Below are 26,299 nucleotides of genomic sequence, written 5' to 3' on the forward strand. Positions count from 1 at the left end.
AGTCCGTCCTCCCTATCTTGGACCACCATCTCTCCACGCCCCACGAACAATGCAGCGTGCACCCCACCCCCAACACGCACACACATTCCCCATTCCCCAAGGCACTCTACGCGGGCGGGCGGGCGGCGAGTCCCTCCGCCCCAGGAAAAGAGCAATGGAACAGTTCACGGCCGCCACGAGTTCCTGGTCTTCCTTCCTTTCCGGTGATAAACGGCGGGGCTACAGGCCAGTTGCTGCTCAAAATGCTCCACCCGCGGGCCCAAGCCCCCCTCTCGGCCCTGCAGGAGCCCAGATCAGGGCCGAGGGTCCTTTTAACCTCCGCAAGGCGCAAAGGCTGAGCGCCCGGGCAGCCAGAGGCGAGACCAGTGCTGGGGCGCAGACCCTCAGCAGGCTCCTCGCTGCCTTGGTTCCTCCCTGCATGGTCTTTTGCGCTCTAGAGCGCCAGAGAGGAGCTGGGTGTGCGTAAAAACCCCATCCTCCCCAGACGCTTTGGCTGAGGATGCCTGGGTGAGGTCTGGAGGGTCATAGACCTTCCCGGCTCCCCTCCCTGAAAGCTCTCTATATAAGCCCAGCACCGGGGAATAAGGGCCACAGGTCTTCATTTCCCTGAGGCCTGGCCCCTTCTTCCCCAACCTTGCCCTGCTTAGACTCGGCAGCTCCAAATTTACAAGTGCTCGCTCTTCCTCTCCGTGTTAGGGAGAGAAGTGGAGGAATGAGTTGAAAATCATTTCTGGATTCTTGCCTCCTGTACACAGCTATTTCCTTATCCTCTCCCTCGTTTCCCCACATTGCACGTTCGGGGACTTCTGTCTGCCGGAGGGTAGCCTCGCCTATCCGGACCGCTCGCTCTTTGGCCTGGAGCTTTCCGAAAGGTGTCTGCCCCCGCGCGTGCTCGAGGCCACACAGAGGTGTTTCTCCTTCCTCGTCTCACCCGCAGACCTCTCCTGCCATCATTTCATCCATCCTTATATAAATCCCACACCCCCACCCCCGGCACAGCGCCCCCTCCCTCGGCTGCGCCTGGGCGGGCGGGGAGCTGAAGGGACCCGGGCGCGCGGGAGGCGCGCAGAGCTCTCCGGCTGTCCGTGCTCGCCGCGCCTAGGGAATTGGCTGTGGGCGAGGCGGCCCCGGCTGGCCTTTATCGCTCACCCTGCTGGTCGCTTGAAACTTTATCAGCGAGTCTCGCCACTCGCCGCAGACGCGAGCGGGGGGCGGGGGCGCGGCGAGGCGCCGGCGGCCGTGACGAGGCGCTCCCGGCGCTGAGCGCTTCTGCTCCGGGCACGCATGGCGCCCGCACACGGAGTCTGACCTGATGCGGACGCAAGGGGGTTAATATGAACGCCCGTCTCGGTGGAATCTGGCTTTGGCTCCCTCTGCTCTTGACCTGGCTCAGCCCTGAGGTCAGCTCTTCATGGTGGTAAGTCCACGCGCACCGGCACGGGGGGATTTTGGAGATGGGAGTGGGGACCGCACTGGCCATAGACCCTTTCCGGAGGCGCTTCCCCGCCGCCGCGGCAGTCGCAGATTCCGGCCCAAACCCTGGCTGCTGCCGTCTCCTATTGCCCCTTCGCTTTTCCTCGGAAGACCATTCCAGCTTTGACAACTCCAGCCGCCACCCCCCCCCCCCCGCCCCCGACATTCCCCCTCAAATGAGAACTCAGATGTTTGGTTTATTTGGATCTTGCTGAGCGACAGCAAGATCCGGATCGTTGAGAGAAGCGCTAGCCGGGTCTCTAGCTCCACTATCACAGACGTGTGCGTGTGCGCGCGCGCGCGTGTGCCTGTGTGTGTGTGTGAATTCACCTCCAAAACTACAGTCATCTCCCCCCAGCCCCCACCTCCCCACGAAAAGAAAAAACTCAAGATAAACCGACGGGCCAATTCAAGCAGTGAGGAGCTGTAGAACCCAAAGCGTGTGATTTTGCATTACATCCCGTACTTCCACATTCCTGCTTCATCCCAATGGGGCAGGAGAACATTTTGCTGCCTCCAGGTAGAGGCTACTGCCTTAATGCGAAGCTCTAGAGCCCGGGGGCTCTAAGGTGTTACCCTATTCGAAACCACAGCCACCCTAAAGAGTAACTTTGCTGCTCTCCTTTGTACCTTGATTTTCGATTTATTCTAAATTGTGAAGGAACGTTGAAACGTAACGGGTCTTAGCATCCTTAAAAGTTCCAAAGGCAGTCTCTCCCCACCCAGAAACTCTTCCCCATCTCTGTCTGATCTTGAGAAGAGATGGAGTTGAGACCTCTTTAACGTTCTTGTACCTAAAAGTTTCTGAACAGATACTTAAAATACTGATTCAGAAAGACCTGTTATCTGTTATGTTGGGCTGCTTTTTTAAAAAGAATCTGGCAAAAGTAAGGGGCCTCAGCCAAATAAAAGACTAGAGCAGGGAACTTTAGGAAGACACTGGAGCTCTTCAAAGGAGCAAGGCAAAGCGTTGATGGGAAGAGGGGTTCAATTCCTTCCTAAGCCTCTTTGAACAGAAAGGCGTTTAGCCTTGACATTGCTGACACAGGATCAAAGATTGATTTATCAGACTGACCATTTTTCAATAAAATGACTATTTCTGTTTCCATGGGTGTATAAATATTATTTATTGCCCAGGCTTTTTGTCACATTGTCTCTCAGCTGTCACTTAAATATATTTTTGGGGAGTCACAGCTGTAACGATTTTATGATCATATAAAATAATGAAAATACAAGAAAAAGACATTCTCCTTGTTTGATCGCTTCAAAAGACACCTATGGCAGCTTGGGTTATATAAAAGGTACCTTTCTAAACATTTCACAACTAATAGAGAACATCTGGGTAGAGATGATGATGTAATTTTTTGTTAAAGTTTCTTTTCAAAAGTACTTTATGGAGCTATAACACTGTTTGATTCTTCCAAACATTTAGTGTCCTTAATAACAATAGAAAGATTTTTTCCCCCAAAGGTTCTCTATAAAAGCCAAAAAGAGCTGGAAAATGGAAATATTTAAAGGATTCTTTAGTAGGAAAAGAACGGCATGTCTGTGCGGAGCGTATAACATCAGATACCTGCAGGTGCTGATTAGACAGATAGTTTCTTAAGACACTTAAACATGAGGTGAAATAAATGGGAGTGAGGAGCTTATAAAGGTCAGCTCCCTCCAAAGCCAAGTCCAGACACATTATGTACTGAGATTAGAGTCTTCCTGGGAAAAGTCTTGGAAGTGTTCTTCCAAAAACATGTTGCCCCTTCCCCCGTCATTCCGTTCCCCGACCACAGACCTTGCCTCTCCTACTCTGCCCAAAGCATTGTCTGGTGCCCTGGCTTCCTGTCCAAGTAACAGTCATGACTCCATTTTGGGGTGGCTTCTACCAGACCACTCACCATGCCTGCCATGCAGCTTCTCCAGTGAACAAAAGTTAATTAACCTTTGCTTTCTGAGATCCACCAAAGGATAAGGAATTCGTATTTGAAACATTGTTTTGAATTCGTCACTCTCCTGGGAAACACCGTGCCCGCTGTTCAGTGTCCTCACCCGTGTTGGTCCTTCCCAGGTACATGAGAGCTATAAGTGGCTCCGCCTGGGTGATGTGTGACAATGTGCCAGGCCTGGTGAGCCGCCAGCGGCAGCTGTGCCACAGACACCCAGACGTGATGCGTGCCATTGGCCTGGGCGTGGCCGAGTGGACAGCAGAGTGCCAGCACCAGTTTCGCCAGCACCGCTGGAACTGCAACACCCTGGAGAGGGATCACAGCCTCTTCGGCCGGGTCTTGCTCCGAAGTAAGTCTCCCACCATCACGCAGCTCCATGGGCTCTCCCCTCCCATACACACTCCCTTATTTGACCTTCAAAGTCCCTGCTCATCTTTTCCTGCATTTTATTCAGTCAGAAGCTCATTCTTTTGGGTGGCATTTTCCCTGTTTATAGATGGGGACTAGAGAAATCAAGAAACTTGTCTAAAGTTTTGGAGGAGGAGGCTGGTCATGGATTAGGATGTAGTGCCCCAGGCTAGTGTCGTTTTATTCTTTGCTGTCCATCCGAGTCACCTCACAGCCCTGCCCTTCCCTCCAGGCTCAGATTTTGTCTCTAGGAGAAAGGAAGCAGCAGCCACAGAGTGCCTCTGACTTTTTAACTCTTCTTTCTGGGACTTGAAACTTCCAGAAGGATTTGAGCAGAAGATCAGGATAGAATGGGCAATTCTTTTATTGGCCATAATACATAGTCATTATTATAATAACATGTGTTACTAAGAAGCAGAGACAAATCTTTGCTTATCACCTTTGACCTCTCATTCAGCTACTCAGCTTTGGGTCATTCTGTTTCTAAATGAAATATTTTTTTTCAGTAAACTATAAATTCTATAAGGCAGGGACTAACCTGCCTTCCCTACACCTCACTTGGTACCTTGTGTGTTGTAGGCATCATTCATTCATTGAATGGTTGAATGAATGAATGGATGCACTTGTAGTGAGTGCCTATTTTCCAGGTACATTTTAAGCAGAAGGATATTTATGGAGGGTAGGGGTGGGAACCATGAATACAGAGAGGTAGACCTTGGAGATATTGCAGGTTTTGTTCCAGACCACCACAATAAAGCAAGTCACAGGAATTTTTCTGGTTTCCCAATTCATATAAAAGTTATGTTTATACTATATTATAGTCTATTAAGTGTTGGAAAAACAATGTACATATCTTAATTTAAAAATACTTTCTTGCTAAAAAATGCTAACCAGCATCTGATAACACAGGGTTGCCACAAAGCTTCAGTTTGTAAAAAACATAGTATCTGTGAAGCATAATAAAGTGAAATGCAATAAAATGGGGTATGCCTGTGGTTTTTCCCTTTTCTTTTCTTTTTTAGAAAGAGCATCGAATATTATCTAATTACCAAATAAACTTAAAAGTCCTGAATGTGCAAAGTGGCTCACTAGTTAGTATACAATCAGAGAAAATTGAAAATTAGATTTTATTTTCAAAAAATACCCCTCTGCTAACCTGGCCTTAGTAGCATTCTCCAAGAAGTAGCACACTCCATGTGCTTCTGGGAAATCTGACTGAAAACACAGCAGTTTACGTGTGAACCCTAGTTTATGTGCAAACTTTCCACTTGTTTTTGCCTACCGCCCCCCTAATTCCTAAGAAAATCACTCGGGCTGTGCACTTGGTAATGTTTAGTAGAGGGTGTTTCTATCATGTAATCATCACAGCCCTAGGGTTTTATGAGGCCAAATGCATAACTGAACGGCTCTAAAATCCCCCAAGGGCGTAGTACTCTCACTCTTAACGTATCCCTAAAGTTAATTTACTGTGATATTCTGCAATTTTATTCTCTAGTTTAAGAACTATATTCTTCTGCATTCCTTTTGGAGTTTCGATATGACATCGCAAAATTTTTGACAGGATAATAATAAATTTCAGCTACATGGAATTTTAAGACTTCACCTAGATTAGCTCACCAGTGAATCAATTAAAGTGCTGGACCTTGTCAAAGAGAGTTTGCAAATATCCAACACAAGGAATCTTTGGATGTATCATGTACAGGCTCTCGGTGTTTAAGATATATCAGGATTTTTCCTTTTAAAAGTTCTCACAGCCATTTTCCAATGATTACAAATTAAGTGTACTTCTCATTTATAAAACGATCACCTATAGAGTCTGTCTATGAAAATCCATTAAGATTGTCTCCATACCAGGGGGAAAAAAACCCTTGAGGTCACAAATGAAAGGAAGCAGTTCTGACCACTGGTCCTAAAGATAGTATATCTGCCAAAGGTGGAGATTCATTCATAAAATACGTCAACTTAATCTTGGCAACGTTTGTTTCTTCAGAGCTGTAGCGTGGCTGAGAGGAAAAGGTTATAAGTGGAGGGGGAAGAACAAGTTTGATTTAGTTTAAGGCTTCAGGTAAATAAGAGATTATAACTGTACTTCCTTCAGATTTCTTTCAGATGAAGCTGAATGCTTCGCCAAAATACTCAAAACTTAAAACACCCATGCTACATAATTTCTTTCCAATCTTTACAGAAGGCCAGATTTCTTCCTGGACACTTATGTAAACTCCTGTGACTGTCAGTGATGATTTTGTGTTGGTTATGGGAAGGCTGAATTTGGCCTAAGGTAGCTTATCCTGGAAATAATCACGAAATTCCAATGAAGCTATCCAAAGAGTTTTACAATTAATTGCTTGGAGGGAAATTCACATCTTAGAGTTGTAAAGAACTCCCCTTTGGAAACCTAAATGTCCTTACAGATGAACAGGAAAGGCAAAGGGCAATACCATATATGGGGAGAACATAAAAGTTACTACTGTAGCCCATGGTCATAGAGAAATGGAGGACACTTGCCTCTTTTGCTTCAGAGAGCTAGAGTAAGATAAAACGATTTTTAGGAACGTTTATAACTTGCTCATTAAGCCGTAATTTGCTCAGTCACCAGACACAGGCAGAGAAACGTAAAGGCAGAACTAGTAAACTCAAAAGTAATGCCTGCATGAATTTGAATATGCCTCCAGAATTCTAGAACAAGCCATAAACAAAAAGGTGATTAGGTTCCATCCCTTAAAAAAAAAAAAAAAGCAAAAAAACCCAAGCATTTTTAAAAATAGTTGAACCACCTTAATCTTCCAGACAGCCTAGCTTCTATTGTTTTGCCCTCCCAGCCGCCTATCCCAGCCTATGCACTTAGTAAACATTGCTTGACTTATCCCAAATCAAAAATTAGGAAAACTTCAATAGTAGCATACCAGGAAGTTGAAATATCACCCTTTACATTTGGATTTTGTTTCATATTGCGATGGCTTTAAAATCAGTTTTTCTAAGAAGAGGTCCAAGATCAAAATTTGTTTTGTTACAAAGCCAACTCTTGAAATGTGCTACTATTTCGCACATAGCATTTTAGTGATTCATCTAAGACACTTAACTGAAAACATCTTAAGGCCATATCTACATGATACCAAAACAGCTGGAGGTAAAATGAAAAGTCAGTCAATGTGCTAATTTTTATTTAAATAAACAAACATCTAGCTATTTAGTAATGCACCTGAATAATAAATGACGAATATTTAGAAAGGTGATGGTTTGGCTTTGAAAATTATTTCTGAAATGTAGCAGATTTTAAGTGATTCTTTTTTCTTTCAGCCAACAAGTCAATGTAATTGCAAGTTAGTACAGGATGCATTCTGTGCCTAGACAATTTATTCCTCTACTAACTTGCAAAATACTCTCTGATCATTGACATTCCATCACCTGCATCTTCCATAGCTTTCCTCTAAAAGCCCAGCTCAGGAAGTTTCTCTTCTTTTTCCTTAAAAATAAAGACCACTACAAAATACATTACACATTTGGGAATTTTCTCCCACGTGATATCTCTAAATGTGGGCACTGAACTTTAAATCCAAAACCAGGCTTTAGCACATCAGTGGGATAACTACGAACAAGGTATTTTCCTAAAGTATAAAGTGAGTGCAGTAAAAATTGTGTCTAGCTGAAAGCCACTCCCTGAGATTAAACCACATCTGCATCGTCTTTTACAAAACATCTCAATTCCACTTAGAAAATCTGTGATCCTAATAATATAATCTGGGATTCTCAAACAGCTCCCCTGACCATCACTTTTCTCTCTGGAGAGCACTACCTGCTACCTATGGCAAATAGTCATATAATTGATTTCCCCTAACTACAAGGTATGATTGATTCCTTTTTTTGATAGTTAGAGGTTTCAGGGGAGATATTTTTTGAAGGCTGAGGTAAGTGCCATTTAATATGGTGTAGATATGTTTTCCTGATTTTTAATAATGAGACTAGCAGAGCAAATATTGCAAGGGATGTAGAATAAATTTTAGCACTGAATGACAAACGGAAACAAGCAGGGCTTCAATGCGAAAAGGTGGTTTGTTCTCCCAGCTGTGTGGTTCAAAAAGTCACACTCGTCTTGACATGTTGAATCACCAAATAGCTCTCCATTTTCTGCCTTGCACTGGCATTAGCTCGTTCGGCTTCTATTTTGATTGTTAATATATTTGCTGCAGCAACCATTAATAAAAAGGCATGCTAATAAGAATGAAATACAGCTCCGCTTGAAAAATGAGGTGCACACAGACCCCAAAGAGCCTTATATCTGTCACTATACCACAACACCGTGTTATGAGTTACTACAGATTATTAAAATAATTTAATGTAGTTATTGCACTGAAATATGTACCTTTCAGCCTGTAAGTGAAAGTAGCCTGTGCTCTAATAAAGAACAATTCTAAGAAAGCACCCCAAAGGGTTCTTGCCCAAGTCTAATTATAGGCGGTAAATTTGTTTCCTTCCAGAAAAACCAAAGAAAAGCTTTTCACTGTCTTTTACCCAATACCAGTGATTAGTGCAGGTGTTCCAGAAGAAAGTAAATTTACCTTAATAGTCAGACATAGTATGTAATCCAAGGATATTGCATATTACCTTCAACAATCTCTCCATTACTTGTGAAAGTTGATGCCAAGCCAAAGCGCTCCAGGGTTAACAACAGAGGCTGGTAACTGTTGAATTGTCTTCCCACCTCAGCCCCTAGATTACTTGGAATTCAGTTTTTCAGCGGTGATCATTTCAATGCATATGAGTGTCCTCAGTAATGCCTGGAGGTCTGGGGAGGTTTCGTCAAGGAGAGCTGTAGTAGCACAAATACCAAAATATACTATGAAACGACAGGATTGTAGAATTCTAACTGTGTGTGGCAGTAAGGAAATGACGGCCTAGGGATGTTCCGCTCCTCTTCTGGGAGGTGTGGGATTCTAGGTTAAAGTGAGCACGTGTTTGAGATTCACGTGAAGCCAGGACCTGGGCAGGGCAGGCTTCTGCTGCATTTTCTTTTAGACTCTGTTTACTTTAACGACAGTTGTCACACAGTTGTCTAAATTGACACGTGTATTAAGTGGAGGTGATTCGTATTAAAGAAAGAGCCTTGGCTTTAGGAAAGAATTCTTCAAGAACACTTTGTCTCGTGGCAAAGGATGTCAGAGGCAGAACACATATTAAGCAGCCATCATGTGCAAGCCATTCAAGACAAGCGATTCCAGACCGCTTTTAAGACCAGCATTTTTGTTACAGGTAGCCGGGAATCTGCCTTTGTTTACGCCATCTCCTCAGCTGGAGTTGTGTTTGCCATCACCAGGGCCTGTAGCCAAGGAGAATTAAAATCCTGTTCCTGTGACCCAAAGAAGAAGGGAACGGCCAAAGACAGCAAGGGCACTTTCGACTGGGGTGGCTGCAGCGATAACATTGACTACGGGATCAAGTTTGCCCGTGCGTTTGTGGATGCCAAGGAAAGAAAAGGAAAGGATGCCAGGGCCCTGATGAACTTGCACAACAACAGAGCTGGCAGGAAGGTATGGACTGCATGGCCTTATAAATCACTTAAGCTGAGCTTCTCTGAAACTTTCCTAGAGTTGATAAAATGTTATGGTCACAACTTCCCAATGTCCCTCAGCCCAGAGCTCCGTGTCCTCAAGAACACCCCCGACTGCGTTGAAATGGCCCCACCCACACTCCACCTTCCGTCCCACAGCTGAGCTGAAGGGTCCTCCCACTGCTTTTGGCTTTGGGTAGAGTCCAGTGTTTTATGGTCCCTCTGGATACTGTGGGTGAGGATGGTGCATACCAGTGGGACACTGAATGCCTGTATCTAAGGGGTATCAAGACCCAGAGTATCTTGTCTCAAATTTATTATGAAAGCAACTCACCAGGCATGGCTTGTTGGCTTCTTCTAGATTCAGGGAGGCTCTTTTTAGAACCAGACCCAGCTTCACTCTTAAAAGCCCCACCTTGGGGTTTCTGGTACTGGATGAATAAATGGGCCGGGGGAGACATGCCCTCAACGAGTACTTTGGCTCCTTAACCTCTAGTCCTGACTAACTTCCTGGGCTGTGGGTATCTGGTCGGTATTCACTCCTACCCACTATGTGTCAGATGAGAAAACAGGCCCTCCACTGCTCAAGGTCACATGGAGAATTGGTAGGAAAGCCAGGACTAGAATTCAGATTTCAACTCCCAGCCCCGGGGTGCTCTCGCCTAGGCTTAAACCGTTCCAGTGCCAGTGTTCAGATCCAGTGATGAGCCATGTCTTCCGGCACAGTGGCCGGACCAGAACTGGAGAATCCGAATGCCGCACGTTGTGCCTTTGTGTGAAAAGCATGAATTGGCTCTAGCTAATCAAACATTCAGTCGGAACCATTCTAGAATAATCTAATTGCCAATGAGAAGAGATAACCATAATTTGTCTTTCATCAACACAAAATTAAAATACGTTTGATATTAATACATAAAGAAAGACCATAAAATGGAAATGTCCCTGGGGGGGAGCTTTAATAGGGAAAAGAATAGAGAAGAATGCAGATCTGTCTGGATGAAAACCCTTTTACTAGGCTTACAGAAGGAACAGATTTCATTTAAAGAAAGTTGGAAGGAAAGAAGCCTTGCTTAGCACATGGAATAAGATGAGTGTGACCTGAACTGTTTACAAATAGTACCTTTCTTGAACTTTAAAAATCAACATTCCTTATTTTCATGAATTTATGAACTTATAGTGACTACTGCCAAGAATATAGACAATGGTTGTGCAATCCTGCAACTACTAGTAATTACTGTTTGTGCAATGGTTTAGATAAGGAAAAATTTACATTGACCTCTGTTTTGACATTGATACCACATGTATAGGTTATAAAGTGTGGTGTCTTTGATAGGAGTATGCTGCTCAATTAGTCCAGCAGGGTATACAGTTAGATCTCTCAGACTGTTTGAAAAGATAAAAGCATATGGTCATACAGTGCATCCAACATAACATTGACTCATCAAAGTAAATGTTAATTTTGCTTAGTAGGTCATTAGATATTCAATGTTTCAACTCTTCAAGACAAGAGATCTTAGCCATTACATTGCTATATTGTGGGCTCTCAATAAGCAGGACTTTTAATGTAAATCACTCGATTCCTCACTGTGTAGAGGTGAACAGCTGTCAGGCCTCAGATATTCTCCTGCCTACTCTGCAAAACTTAGGAGGCTACTTTTGATTGGAATAAAAGTGCACACACTGACTTTTTAAAATGTGGCTTTAATTAATGGTGGGTGGGCAGACTTTTTCAAGGAGATGCATGATGTCAGTGAATATGAACTTTAATGAGAGTAAATGTATTGAGATAAACATGCGTCTCTAATTCTCTTCTTGCGGTCATTAGACCCCCAGCCTCTACTCCCCCTTCGTACCAGCAGAAGGTCTGTGGAATCAAAATGAGAACAGGCTGGGCTTGTGTTTGAACGCAGGCCTCCTGAGCTCAGCCTCCAACTGGCCTGGCTCTAGAAAACTCCAGCCTCCCAGGCTGACAGCAGCACCACTTCATTTTTCTTTCTTCTTTGTGCTTTTCAGTATTTCCCAAATTGTCCAATATGAACATCTTCTACTTTTTAAAATGGGGGGAGGGCACAACTAGGGCAATACATTTTAAAAGAAAAACCATGCATTCCAAGATTGTTCTGTTTAGCCAACGCTACAAATCAGAATTCAACACTGCCATTTGCAACAGGCCTTAATCTTCCCCTAATATCTGAGCAGTTTAATTCCTTTATGATAGCAGCTGGTTAGAGCACCCTCATGTGTCTCTGTCCTGTAATACCATTTTAAATTTTCTGTGCTGTCATAGCATTTTATTTTAATCATAGCTTCAGCAGAATTTGTAGTGATGTTTCTTGCCTTCACATCTACTTGAAACTGAGCTAACTCATCTTGAGTCTAGTTTTCTACCTCCAAATAGGACTGAATCTTGAAAAGATAAATCTGCTTTGTTCAAAACAACCATTTTATCGAAAAAGACATTCCACAATTTCTCTCAGAAGCTCTTTTTAGAGCTAAAGAAGCCACGCTATGAAAACTTCTCAATCCTATTTTAAGATAGGTTTAGGTAAACTACAAGCCAACGGTACTTGGTCAACATCTACCATTTGTTTCCTTTCAGGAGCTTGACAGTAGCTTTTAAATGAGTCCACTCTTTCCCTATGAAATAATCACAACTTCTTTTACCATTCCCAAGAGAATCTGCCTCAAAGTATTCCATGTACCCAATCAAATCCTGCCCTTCAATCACCAGACATTTCCATAATTAGAATAGGAGGAATTCCATAAAAATACTACCCCCCCCCACAAAGTATTTCTTACCGTAGTGAAGACGGAATGTAGGATTTGAAGTGAGACACACCTTCATTTTAACTGTACAATCCCAGTGGCTTAGATCACTGAATTCAGGCTCTCTCAGATGTAAAGGGGGTTATGTGGTGCTGTGGGAAGACAAGGGTAAGATGAAGAGCATAGAACCTGGCACGGCGTAGGTGCTCAGTAAAACTTAGTTCCCTCCCCACTAGTGACATGAAGACTCTCTGTAACGCAGGGTACTGGGCCTGGCGCAAACCCAGTTTGAACTAGTGCTTAGGATTCCATCTGCTCTCTCCATGTATCCAGAGACTCATCTTCGGTACAGTTTAACATACTAATAAAAAACAGGCATGTAGTGTTCGCTGCTGTACAGAATACTGTCAAAATGCTTTGCAATTTGATCCTTTAAAAAACCCTATGGGACTAAAAAGCAGTATTAGCATTTCTATTTTTCGGATGAGAAACTTGGCCTCAGAGCAATCAAGTGACTAACACAGGGTCACACAGTCATGAAGGGCTGGGCTTGGGGGTTCAGACCCCTTGTATTCACCCTTTAGTCCACGTTGCCTCTGAGAATTTGACAGAAAAACAAACACACAGTATTACTGTATTTAAAAAAAATAGCAGCAGCTGCTACCTTGAAAGGTAGTTTACTGATAATTTTCCCTCTTTGTGTGTGTCTTTAATTTTACAAGTTTTCTAAAGTGAATATGTATTAATTTTTCATTTTTATTAGATAGAATTGTTACAATTTGACTGCACATATACAATATATTGCATGTAAACACATATATACAACATACTGCATATATTTTTAAAATTTACATATATGTACTGTTCATTGTTTCTAAGAGCATTTAGAGCTTTACCTTTTTAAACTTAACATAGTTATCAATGGAATAAAGCCAACCACAGAACAAGAATTAATTCAAAAAGATACATACACCTTGCTATTAACAGCAACATTATTTATAACTGCCAAGATATGGAAGCATCCTAAGTGCACATCAATAGATGAATGGATACAGATGCAGCATATATATGTAATGGACTACAACTCACCCATTAGACAGAAGGATATTTTGCCATTTTCAGCCCTTCATTCACTTCTTTATTTTCACTTCAAAACCAGAATTTTCTAACCAGCACAGACATTTCCATTGCATTAGAAACAACAAAATACCTAGAAATAAACTTAACCAAGGAGGTTACCTATACTCTGAAAACTATAAAACATTCATGAAGGAAATTGAGGATCATACAAAGAAATAGAAAGATATCTTGTGCTCTTGGACTGGAAGAATCAACATGATCAAAATGGACATACTACCCAAAGCAATCTATAGATCCAATGCAACCTCTGTCAAAATACTCATGACATTTTTCACAGAACTAAAAGAAACAATTCCAAAATTTATATGGAACCATAAAAGACCCTGAGCTGCCAAAGCAATCTTTTTCTTTTTTCCTCTTTCTTCTTTTTGCTCTCTTTTCTTATGGTTTGAGGACTAGAGAAGTTCCTTTAACATCTGTTGTAAAGCTGGTTTGGTGGTGCTGAATTCTTTTAGCTTTTGTTTATCTGTGAAGCTTTTGATTTCTCCAAATCTGAATGAGAGCCTTGCTGGATAGAGTATTCTTGGTTGTAAGTTTTTCCCTTTCATCACTTAAAATATATTGTGCCACTTCCTTCTGGCCTGCAGAGTTTCTGCTAAAAAATCAGCTGATAACCTTATGGGAGTTCCCTTATATGTTATTTTTTGCTTTTCTCTTGCTAATTTTAATATTTTCTCCTTATCCTTAATTTTTGTCAGTTTGACTACTATGTACCTCAGTGTGTTCCTCTTTGGGTTGATCCTGTGTGGAACTCTCCGCGCTTCTGGGCTTAGGTGGCTATTTCCTTTCCCAAGTTGGGGAAGTTTTCGGTTATTAGAGTATGTATTAATTTTTAACAAAAGGGAAAACATTATTTTAAATGCCAAAAACATAATTTCTGGTCATGGTGGACCTGTCCAAAACCTTATTTGTTGGGTTCACAAAATTTCAATTTAAGGAGCTGCAAGTTTGAGAGCACTATTCCTATGTGCTGCTGGACTAAATTTAGCCCAGCAGATAGTTAGGGAAATTCTTCGGGAAAAGCACTGTTTTTGGACTAAGACATATGTGGAGAAGAATAAGAAAGTTCTGATCACAAGAAACTAAAATTTTAGGGAGACAAGTGAAATACAACTGCAAGGCAAGCTCTGTGCTAGACAGTATGATAGAAAAACCAGCAAAAGGACCAGTTAGCTGAGGAAAGGTTATGCCACAGAAGAACTGGGTGTTTAAAATGAAGATAAGAGATTTCCCATGGCTGAGATACAGAAAATGCTTTCAAGGATGAAGGGATTACAGACAAAGATACTGGAGCAGAAAGAATAGCAAAGTTGAGGAATGTCAAGGGTACCAGGGTAGAGCTCATGACAGAGAATTAATAGGAGCTGAGGCTGCAAACTGGAGTCACTCAAATGCTGCGCTGAGATATTTGGATGTCACCGTGAAGCAACAGGAAGGTATTGAACAATGGGGGAGATATTAAATACTTCAGTTCCATTTTTATGCACTGTTAATTTCTCTAGAGTCCACTTTAATTTAAAAATTTTTTTTAGAGGAGGTATTGGTGATTGAACCCAGGACCTCATGCCTGCTAAATATGTGCTCTACCACTTGAGCTATACCCTCCCCACCCTCTAGAGTCCACTTTAAAAGAATGATAGACTTCAGAGTTCAAATTTTCTGTTATACATTTGAATTAATGACTTTAAAAGACAGACTTACGAGGAAACTTATGAGAATTTCCTACCTCCCTGAATTTTATTTTCAGCCTTATGTATATATATAAGGGCGGATACAGATAGTAGGCTTCCTGACATTTAGTAACAAAAAATTAGCATATGGCAACTGTGTTGGTATTTATATTTTTAACAATGTTTACATTATTACTGGCTCATTAGGGATTCTTAGTGATTGACATCATCTTGACTGAGGCAATATGGAGGCTGTGCCTCTGGAATCAGAACACTGGTTCTAATACTTGAGCATGACCGTGGACAGGTTACCTAACAAGGACTGCTACCTAAAATAAATACACACATGCACCAGGTTTTAAGCAAGCCTAAGAGGTAGATACCATTATTCTCCATATTTTGCATCTGAAGAGATGAAGGTCTGTAACAGGGTGGCTGGAATTAGGAAACAAGTTGAATTTATTTGCTAGCTGAAATTCAAACTTAACTTGGCCTCCTGGATTCTATATTCTATTCTATATTTCAATACCCTCTATTTTGTATGTGAGAAGTTTGGAGGGTGAGAGGATCCAGAGTTCCTAGTCCAGCATCACTCGAGGTCAGTGCTCTAGAGTGTGGGGCCTGCCCTTGAGCTCACCCCACTAGGGTGCCGGTGCAAAGCAGATACTTCCAAGTTCCATCTACAGGAGTCACCCCCAAAGTCAACAGAAATGGATATTGTACAAGATGTAAGCACAGCCTTACAGGCAAGTAAATTTAGGGCCTAATAAAGACTTCCAAGAATAGAGAATAGATCCTCTGATGCCACTTAAGATAAATAGTACATAATGGGCCTGAACCAAGAGAACTGGATGTAATTAAAAAGAAATCAATCTCAAAAAGGAAGGAATATCAATAGAAAAGGAAATGATAAAACTGAACTGACTATGGAGCCAGACTGCTTTAACCTCCTATTCATCCTTACCCTCACTTCAATAATGTCGAACATCTTTACGAAGCACAACTTTCACTTAGTACATATTTATTTTCTGAGTGGTCTCATCAGTTCATAAAGTTAAATGCATTTTGAAAAATTAGATCAGTTCTGCCAGCCTCACCTATGTCTTGTTGGACCCCAAAATAGTATGTGCTTGATACTGTCGATCTTTTATTGTGTATGAATCAAAAACTAACCAGAATTAAAGTCCCAAAGTAGAGCCTAACTCTCACCAAAATTATTACAGTTCCAGGTAAAGTTGTATTATTCATATAAAATGTTTTTTAGACTGACCTCATTAGTCAATACGAATTATTATATATGTATATCGTTAGTCAATGGTAATGTTCTTGAATTCCACAAATATAAATTCCACACTTTATATTTCCTAGCTAAGCCCACCCACAGTCACTGTTTTTAAAGACTGACAGTGCTCAAGAAGTCACGTCTTATTTAAGTTAATAAAGGATTGCATAAGCAAATCAACTGCCCAGTTTGCTAATAAATATTCCTTGTTTTCCTAGTTCCAGAGCATGTATATTTGAAAGATCCATTGCTCTGGTTTTCAGTAACTCTTAGAGATGTGGACCTGTCAAAGGGATTTAATTGTTAATAAATGCACTTGGCTTTAAGCCAGCATCTGAAAATTAAATAATATGTTTTTAATGTGTGTTTCCCTCAGGAAAACTGATATAGGACCCAAAATATGGTAGTTGCTTTGTGGCACACACCCAACTAAAGAGTGAAGTACTAACACTTCTTGGAAGCCTCCAGTTTAACTCAATAATTTAGTTGAAACACAGCATATTAAGGACCTAAAATAAATTCTAAGTACGAGTTCTAAGGCAAGGTCAGTGGGTAAGTTTGCATACATTTCACACAGTATAAGGTAGACTTCCCTTTTTCTGATAGAAAGAGAATCAATATGGTACAACACAGGGGCCATAAATTTAGCAAAATGCAGGTACCTCTGCCCCTGCCCCAAATTCTCATGTTTTGCAAAGAATTCTTAGAAAGACACCTTGGCATTGCTTGGGCTCAGTCTCCGGAAAAGCTGAGTTAAAAAACTAAAATTTCACTTTCCTTCAGAGAAGCTTGTCTTTAAAACTGGCAAAATAATTCTTTGTAGACTAATTAGATGTGCAAGCACTAATTAGATGAGCAAACACTAAATGTAAAAACTTTTGTAGAACCTACTGAACCCAGAGAATGTGAACCCCCCAGGGGTTCATACGAATCCCTGGCAGAGTGGTTTAAGATGTCGACCTGGTGTCAGACAGGAGTGGGGTACATCCTGCCTCAGCCACACTGCCTATGAGACGTAGGGCAAGACCTCAGTGTCTAGGTGTCTCAATATTCTCACCTGTAAAATGGGAATGAACATAGTATATGCCGTGTATGCTTGTGGGGATTGAATAAAATAGTGACAATGAAGTGTTTAGCATGGCTTAACATATGGTAAGATCCTAATGAATGTTTTATCTTGTTATTATGCTCTGACCATATGTTGGGATAGATAAATATAAAATAGATTGTTCTACCCTGTACAATGCATGTATTTCCTTCTTCCATAACTTTTTTTTAAACAGACTCTGACTCTGTGATATAGAATATTTATAAGTTTCTTATATTCTAAGGATGGAAAATAGCCTCTGTGTACCTGAAGGCTTAAATACTCAAAATCAAAGATTTAATGGCCATCAAAAATCTAAGATTTTAGCAGTGAAGCAATGAGCTTACTGAAGATTTTTTTTACTGAAAAAGTTACATACTAAGCTAAGAATGGTATCTGTGAGACTAAATGCCAAAAGAGTACTGCTGTCCTTAGCAGTCAAATTTATTTGCCTTTTTTTTAAAGTAGTCATGTCAAATGAGCAAGGATTTAGTGACGAGATGCCACAGAGTAATTAGTGACGGAATTAAGCAAATGGTGAGAAATGGAAGTTGAAGAACTGTGCTGGCCACCTTGGTGATATAAAAAGCACAGGGAACAATATTCAATATCTTTTAATAGCCTATAATGAAGAAACTAGGAAAAGGAAATATACATATATCTGAACCACTATGCTGTACACCAGAAACTAACATTATAAATCAACTATACTTCAATTAAAGAAAAAAAAGCCTTGAGGGCTGTGAGACTGTGCAAAGAGGAGCTTAAGAAGGCTGAAAATGGAACCTGGACAGCGGCCTGCATCAAGAATCAAAGAAGGAAGTAGAATGAGTACCCTTAAGAAAAGATTTAAGAGACAAAACAGAAAATAGGACTTAAGTGTGTCATAGGCTGTGGCCTAAGTTTTTGTAAGAAGCTCTCAACATCACACACTGGGGAGAGACAGCAAGTCACTAATTCTTTCTCATGTTCTTTCTGTTGTAAAAATAACACTCACACAAGCAAAAGTAACAAATTGAGTGTAGACGTGTGTATCATAAAATGAGAACATTTCCTCCCCTCACAATCCTTGTCTCCTTCTAGAACATTTCAAAGCACAGACTGACTCAGGGTTGTGAACAGAACATATACTATTACACCTCTTCCTCCCTCAAACCTCATTAAAGTTATAGTCATGGAATAAAGGTGGTTTAAATCAATAATAAAGAGAATGGTCAAAGACATGAGAGAGCTCAACACATTTTTGGAAAGTGGAAAGCAAATGAAGAAACTGTAACTGATAAAGCAGGATGGAGAAGCCTCAGTCTAGACGAATAAAAGCCGATGGTGGGAAAGACAGAGTAGATGAGGCAACAGCCAATGTGGAAACCCAGATGCTCTGAGGAAATTTCAGATACAATTGAGCACTGGAGAGAAGCATAGGCCTGAAAGTTGGGATTAACTGAAAAACCCACTGGGGGCATAAAGAACCCCAACCCCTCCCCTCCATCCCTAAGCAGAACTCCAGGAAGACTAGCGTGTAAACTTCCAGGCTTTCTGGAGTCAGAATCTCCAGAATAGCCAGTGTCCTACCTACTCACCAGAAAGCAAACCCCTGGTCCACAAGCCCAGAGTTCCTAAATACCTTTTTATAACTTCATTCTTAAATATCAAGAGACTGTCCAAGGATTATCATATATTTGATTAATTTAATTAGCAAAAAAGGAAAAAGTCAGGAATGAGAAGAGAATTTTTTAAAAGCCTAATTAGTCTCCTTGCAGAGATCCAAGAAGATATTAATACCCATAAACAACAAGAATTGATGCTTTAAGTTAATTTCAATTTAATTGAAAAAGTGACCATTAGAGAACAAGAAAGAACTTGGAAGAGAAAGTCAAAGAAATCGCCCAGAAAGTACAACCAAAAGCCTAAAAGACAAATGGAGTTTAAGGAGAACCATCAACATCACCCCTCTTTCCCACACGAGTTTGAAACCAACTGAAATAATGGACCAGGGAAGTGGACAGAAGGAGTAACAACATCTGTGATGCTACTGAAAAAAAGGCTGCACTGGACAATGCAGCTTGGAAGCTCTGAAGTGCTTCCTGGCCCTCCACCCTGAGCTGGGCAGACTTACTCACCCTGTCCCCGGCTGCGCACCGGGGCCCTGCAGGAAGCCCCATGCTGGAGGGTGGGAACTGATTGTAACTCATCTTCTCCACAGGCTGGCAGATGCCCAAAGAGAAGGCGCCCAGGCACACAAGCCCTGCTCCTTCCTCTAAACTCACCAGCTGGACAAGTCACTTTGTCCTCCCCCCGGGGAGAAATGAGTAAGGAGACAGAGAGAGCCAGGAGTGTTACTCTCATGGAATTTCTTCTTCAAGGAAGAAAGTATTAAAACTATAAAAGAGAAAATGTAAGAGACATGGAGGATTGATTCAGAAGGTCCCACATCTGACTAAACAGAACTCCATAAAGAACAAAAAAAAAAAAAGTGTGGAGAGAGGAACATATGAAGAGAACATCTCAGTGCTGAATGACAGGAGTTTCCAGGTTGAAAAGGCCCACTAAGGGCTGAGCAGGACTAACTTTTCAAAAAATCCTAAATCCATCATTGTGATATTTCAGAACATCGAGGATAAGGGAAAGTTTCTAGAGCCTCTCATGTAGAGGGAAAAAATGTGAAATGAACACAAAAATCAGTTGTCAGGGAATCAGCCAGACATCAGACTTTCTGCCTATAACACTAGAAGCCAAAGACTGTGGAGCATGACCTTCAGTTTTGAGGGAAAATCATTTCCAACCCAGAATTCTATAATCAGCCAAACTAGTTAGCCAAGTGTGAAGACTGAATAAAGACATCTTAATACACAAGATTCAAAAACGTATCTCCCGTGGACCCTGAAGGAGCTACTCAAGAAGGGACTGCAGCAATGAGAAGGGATGGACCCAAAAAAGAGAAAGCACGGCATCTAGCAGAGCAGCGTGTCCAGGCTAGGAGGGCACAATCCAGCTGTTTCCTGTTGCACTAAGAGGATGGAGGGCCATGGAATGTATCCCCCCCCCCACCAGGAAGGTGGACAAGTGAAGGAACAGGTGGAGCGAGTCTGAGAGTGGAAGACATTCAGTTACAGTAAATGCACCTGGAAGCAAGTAAAATGAGAAAACGCCAGACTTTGCTCCAGCCACATCCTTCATTGGCACAGCAGTTGTGCTGTTGGATCAGAGATTATAAAATGCAGACCTGGCCCAGTCTTTAGATGTGCGGTTAACTGGATAACATTGATGTTTACTGTTCCCAGTTTTTAAGAATCAGTGTCTAGCTATACTATACGAGACATAACTATAGTTACAAAACAGAACTTTAATGTTCTCATCTTTGTCTCTATAAAAGGACAGGTGCTGTGGACAGAGACTGAGAAGTAGGAGGGGAGGAAATGGGCAGGGCTGCAAATATCTCATAAGAGGGAACACCAGTGACCTTGGGCACAAGAAGTGGCAGGTTGCTCCTTGAAGTTGCACAGATTCACCAGAACCATGTAGAACCATGTTGGGAGCTGGGCTGAGGGCAGTGAGGTTCTCATCCTCCATAATAAGAAACCTATGAGGAACTATCTAATGTTGGTTGGTAGGTCAATAAAGGGTGACATACTAAGCTGCCACACTCAGTTGTGCGGACTTTTCATTGCACCCCTCCAGGGGGCTCCATTCTGGGCATGGTCACTGGAGATCTGTTTAATTATTAAGGGAATGTCCATAAACTGTCTTGAGGATGGGATGCCTTTCTCCATTTCGCACGAAGTTGGCAGTCGGCCAGGACAGAACTGGTTGTATAGGCATGTAGGGCACCACCAGAAGAACGGAATGCGTTAGAAGAGACCACTCTGGGGTTGTGCTGTGCAGCCTGGGAGGGAGAGCAGAGAAGAGGGTCCAGCAGAGGGCTACCGCTTTTCAGTCTCTTCTCTGGACTATTTGACTTCTAAAAATCATGTGCACATATTTAATTTTAAAAATTGAAAGCAATAATTAAAAAAAAACTCACACAGAAAGCCCCAGACTGTCTAGCAGCCTGTTTCGCTTACTCCTTTCACGGTGCAAAGAAAAAGGTCTGCAGCAGCTCCACCAGTGGCTTCCGTGGGAAGTCCACCAGCCCCTCACCCCGCGCCTCCCGAGCCCCCGCGGGGCGTCCCTTCGGCGAGGACCCTCCACCGCAACCTGACCCTCTGAAAGCGCTTGGCTTTTACTCCGCTGGTCGCCCCCATCTTTCATGCCCCTCAGAGCAGCACTATGGCTGCTTTGGCAAATTTTCCCTGGATGTTAGAACGTTCTGGAGACACAAGTGCTAATTCAGTGAACAGATATCCCTGTTCCTAGCGGTGTACGACCGCCCCTCCATGGGAATCTCTCACCTGCTCCGGGCCTCTATGGACCCCGAATTCTGGCAGTGGTGCCCAGGCTTCTTTCCTCCCCTGCTTTCCCGGGTTTGGACGCGATTCTTATGCTGGCGGCGTACTAGAAGCGCTAAGACCGGAAGTGCCGTGAGGGCTGGGCCCCACCCCCAGCGCGGGTTTGGTATGTGCAGCCACGGGAGAGTCCAGCGTCTCTGTGGTAGAAACGCTCTCCAGGTGATTTTAATGTGCAGCCCGGAGAACCACTGCTCTGCTCTCCCTAGGTGCCGGGGAACAACCCCCAAATTCCTGGTCTTTTTACTCCGCGGAGTTGTGTGACTTTCTCCCTCCTTCCAGATCGTGCAGCCCCTCAGACTTCAACCAGATTACGTAGGAACATTCTTTCCCTTACTTCTCCGTGTGTGCCCACAAACGCAGGCCTTTAAAAAGTGGCTCATGCCACACACATTCTGCATTTTGCTTTTCATTTGATATTTTTTATGCCTGTAAGATATGATCTAAGAATATGATCTACCTCATATTCATAGACCACATCATATTCCTTTATTAAGCCCACACCGTAATTTGCTTAATATTGTCCTGTTAATGTCATTTGGGTTTTTTCCTAATACTTCACTATAGCTAATTATGCTGCAGTGAACATCCATGTGGATATGCATCCTTCAAAACTTGTGCAAATATTTTCAGAGTGGAATCACCAAGGTCAAAGGATACGTACATTTAAAATTCTGACAGGTATTGCAAAAATGCTCTCCAATTAAATGGTGTTATCAATTTATTCTTGCACCAAGTTTGTTAAAGCATCCCCTTCCCATACTCTTACCAACACCAAATATCATCACGTTATTAATCTTTTTACCATTTGCTAATCTGCTAGGCAAAATAAAAAATGGTGTTGCCTTGTTTCAGTTTTCATTTCTCTGATTACTGTGAGGTTGAACATCTTTCTGTCTCTTTGTTAGGACTTCGTATTTCTTCTGTGAATGGCCTGTTGAATAAATTTTGAGGACAGTTTAGAAGATGCAATGGAAATCCTCCCTATTTCTCTCTCTACCTTTTCCCCCTCATTATAATAGATTTAGAATATTATCCATTTAACTCTTTTTAAATTTGTTTGTCTTTTTTTTTTACATTTAATTCTTGATTTACTCAAAAGAATGGAGAGAAGTAAAGTATGCACAAATCAAAATTTGAGAAAAGCATAATGAGATCGAGTGAAGATTTTAAATGGGTTTTTAGGAAGAGCACAGATCTGGGAATGAGACAAATCTGATTCACATCTGAGTCTGCCTCTGTCTAGCTGGGGGACTCTGGGGATTTTACTTTCCTCACTGAGCCCTGCAGAATGGGAATAAGAAACCGCTTTATCTAATTGTGGCAGTTAGATAAGATAATGTGCAGATCCTGGCACATAGTACAGTACTCAATATGTGGGGGTTATTATTATAATGCTTTATAACATTTGAATGTTGGTATTTTTCTAGACCAGGAATCCTCATTGTGAGTTTCTCCATCCCATTTCTTACTCTGTGATTAACCCACAATCAAGAACTGACCATAGTTCCAGTGGAAAGACTTTGTTATAAGTAACAGACCCTGGGAACACTAAATAACATGGAAAACTTAACGTCTTGGATCACAAGAAGTCTGGAGGCAGGGCAGGGCCAAGATGGGTCCATTCAAGCAGTGCGGCAACACCCTCCAGAACCCGGTTCTTCTCTTCCAAGACTGCGGTCTGCAGCGTGTTGCTTGTCCTGCATTGGCTGCCTCACGTCCCAAGGGCACTGCTGCAGAAACCTGTATCCAGAGACAGAAAGGGAGTATTGCCTCTTTAAAAAAATTTTTTTCATGTTCTTTTTTACTATATTTCTTTTTCTTTAGTTTATTTGACTTATAGTTGATTTACAATGTCTTGCTGGTTTCAGGTGCACAGCAAAGTGATTCAGTTATACATACAAGAAACCTTCTTACAGGTCCCTCGACATATTACTCTTAACATCATATTGGCCCCAAATTGACTCACCATGTGCCCTCTGCTGAAAAAAATCAGTGGCCGGACAAGGAAATGAGCACTATTGATTAGGGCTGCTTGGGGTCAGAGAGAGGCAGGCCACTTTTGAAGAATGTGGCTGCCCAAAGTATGAACAAAATGTAGGGAGGAAGAGGGGCATGGCCGCCGCCATTCAACAGTGAGCCACAATGATGATCCACAGGGTGTACCACTGCCACATGTGTTTATAAGGATTCATAAGGCGTATTTTTAAGATCCAATTTTAAGTTAATGTGCAAACCCTTCAGTTAACCATATAAAAATACCAACTTTGAACTTTGCAACCTGGAAATTTAGTATTACAAAGAGACGGAAGTAATAGTTCCTGTTATTTCTAAAGCTAGAAAAGTTACTTATGTAAATAACCCAGCCTTTAAAGGAAAAAGCTTTGAGGAATGAGCATTCATAGTCCGTTCCCAAGCACTTGGCATGGAGTGATTTCTGTGTGGCTCCGCTGAGATCTTAGGATGGAAAGCTCCTGGATGGGTGACCCAAATGGGGTGGAGTGAGGGGTTAAGAGGGCCCTCCTAGGGGTGTGGCTGTGGCAGAGGCCTGCTGTCCAGGTTGCCCGGTGAGCCTCATACCAAACACCTGGGATGTAGATACAGGGGCAGGGTGCGGCACATGGAGGAGTGTCATTCTAGAAAAGCAATTCATTCTAAAGATGCTCAGATCCCTGCGACCTGGAGAACCAAACAAATGACATTCCTTCTGCTTCCTTCTCTGTCCTTCTCCTCGCAAAGCTGGTTCATGCTAAGAGGACAGATTTTAAATGTAACAGAGCACAGTCCTCCATGGCGGGCAGAGCAGGAGACGTGTGGTACCAAGACCCAATCCCGGAAGGAGATGAGTGAATTCACAGCCATGGAGCCACCATGCTGTCTTGGCTCCTTTCAGCTCTAGAGTGACTTACTTGTGGGACCGACTTTCTGGAACGATGAACATTTCCATACACTTGGTTCTCCTCTAGCGTTGGTTGGAAACTGAGTCTGTGGAAGAGGCAAAACCAGGACAAAGTTATCCCAAGTGAGGCCCTGGGGAGGGAGAGGCAGCCTGGAATATTGATTTCTAGTGGGGAGGGTGCTGGTGCTGCAGGGAGCCCCACCTGGGCTACGGGCTGGAGCCATCCACCTGTATCCCACACCCAGACCAGCTATACCGGAATCTCAGGGAGTGGGCAGAGAAGGATTCAAAATACCACCTCCATGTTCTTAGAAATATTTCTCTCAGTGTGTTACCTAAGAATTTTGTTCCTGGTACCACCTTGGGTAATGTCGTCGAGAGGGGTCACTGCTCCCTCTGCCTACATCCCCCACCCCAGATACCCTCTGTCTTGGACATGCTGATGGAGAGGATGGGGGTCCTCAGAAGGCAGGTTTCTCCTCCACTGCTCCGAGACCAAGCCAAGGACCAAAGGTGCAGACTTGGTGAGACCTTCAAGGCTGGTCTCCCCCATAGCCTTCCTGAGTGTCACAGTGGGGATCCCCTAATTGTCGGTTGTGATCTATGAGCAACAAAAACCTTTTTTAAAATTTTAATAATTTGGAAAACTGATTGCCTGAACAAGAGAGTAATTTTAACTGTTGGCTAGGAAAAATGACCCTTGTGAAAGTAGTGAATCATAAGAAAAAGGGAACATGGGGAGGTTTTTAGTTAGACTATATGCTCTAGAAAATACTTTAGAGAAGTCCATTTATTTGCACATCCTGTGAGTTGGAAAGACGTCAGAGTCTGGGTTTGCATCTGGCCATTCCACACCCTAGCCCAGGATCTTGATCATCTTACTTCCTTGATCCTTTGTTTCCTCATTCGTGAAATGGGAGGAACAGCAGCTCAGTTTGCTGGTGAGGACCATGAGTGCCAAGAACTCTCTTCACTTAGGGGAGCCAAGGAGAATTGGCCCTGCGTGAGATAACTCACAAAATCGCTTTGAGGATGGCACAGGTCTGCTGGCTAGTCCCACAACCAAAAAGCAGGAGTTTCTCTGGACAGCTCCAGGGTCCATGGGAGCCGTTCCCTGTCCAATGCTCACAGCCCAAGCAAAAGGTGTCCCTGTGCTAGGAGTTAGCCAAGAGGGGGTTGTCCCACTTGCCTTTGCTTGCTTTCTACGAAAGAATAATGCAAGCTCAGCCCCGTCATCTAAGCTGAATAACTTGGCCAGAGTTGAGTGATAATCTCCCAAATTTAATGTCACTCTTGGGGTCACCAACTGACTTTCCAGTGTACCCTGACTGTCCTATACCAGCTAGGTAACCTTGGACAAGTGCTTTAACCTCTGCAATTCTTGATCCTCAATCATCTGCAAAACAAATAAATCAAGAGAGAGTGTAGAAAGCATTAGCACAATGCCTGGAACAGGGAAAGCACCTCAAACATAGGAATGACCACTACTAATGGTGTATGGAAAGAAAACGGGCTTAGCAATTACTTTGTTAATTTGACTAATAGTATACATTTTCAATATAGTACAGTTATATTTATTTAGAAAATAATCTAATTCACTCCCTCACTCTTCAAACTGGCCCTGCACCCCAGTAAATTCAAATTAGTGAG

The 26,299-nt window shown here is 42.5% G+C and overlaps 2 protein-coding genes across 7 annotated transcripts in view; one reads left to right on the plus strand and one right to left on the minus strand.

Annotated features, from left to right (window-relative positions):
• The first annotated feature begins 627 nt into the window (after positions 1 to 627).
• The window catches only part of WNT2 (Wnt family member 2), a 42,023-nt gene continuing 16,351 nt past the window's right edge, over positions 628 to 26,299 (plus strand). The window contains exons 1-3 of the mRNA XM_010947619.2: positions 628 to 1,417; positions 3,533 to 3,759; positions 9,066 to 9,343. Of these exons, the coding sequence (XP_010945921.1) occupies positions 1,335 to 1,417; positions 3,533 to 3,759; positions 9,066 to 9,343 (588 nt within the window). The 5' untranslated portion in view covers positions 628 to 1,334. The remainder of the gene's footprint in view (positions 1,418 to 3,532; positions 3,760 to 9,065; positions 9,344 to 26,299) is intronic.
• Positions 11,193 to 26,299, minus strand: part of ST7 (suppression of tumorigenicity 7) — a 294,367-nt gene continuing 279,260 nt past the window's right edge. For 4 of the 6 annotated variants that reach the window (XM_045511128.2, XM_045511122.2, XM_045511121.2 and 1 more), the window contains exons 19-20: positions 24,660 to 24,735; positions 11,193 to 23,493 (exon numbers count right to left, since the gene is read on the minus strand). The gene's annotated coding sequence lies outside the window, so the exon portion shown is untranslated. The remainder of the gene's footprint in view (positions 23,494 to 24,659; positions 24,736 to 26,299) is intronic. The other 2 variants (XM_045511123.2, XM_074367174.1) reach the window with 2 other exon arrangements.

This window comes from Camelus bactrianus, chromosome 7 (genome assembly GCF_048773025.1).
Source record: "Camelus bactrianus isolate YW-2024 breed Bactrian camel chromosome 7, ASM4877302v1, whole genome shotgun sequence".
NCBI classification, from domain to species: Eukaryota; Metazoa; Chordata; class Mammalia; order Artiodactyla; family Camelidae; genus Camelus; species Camelus bactrianus.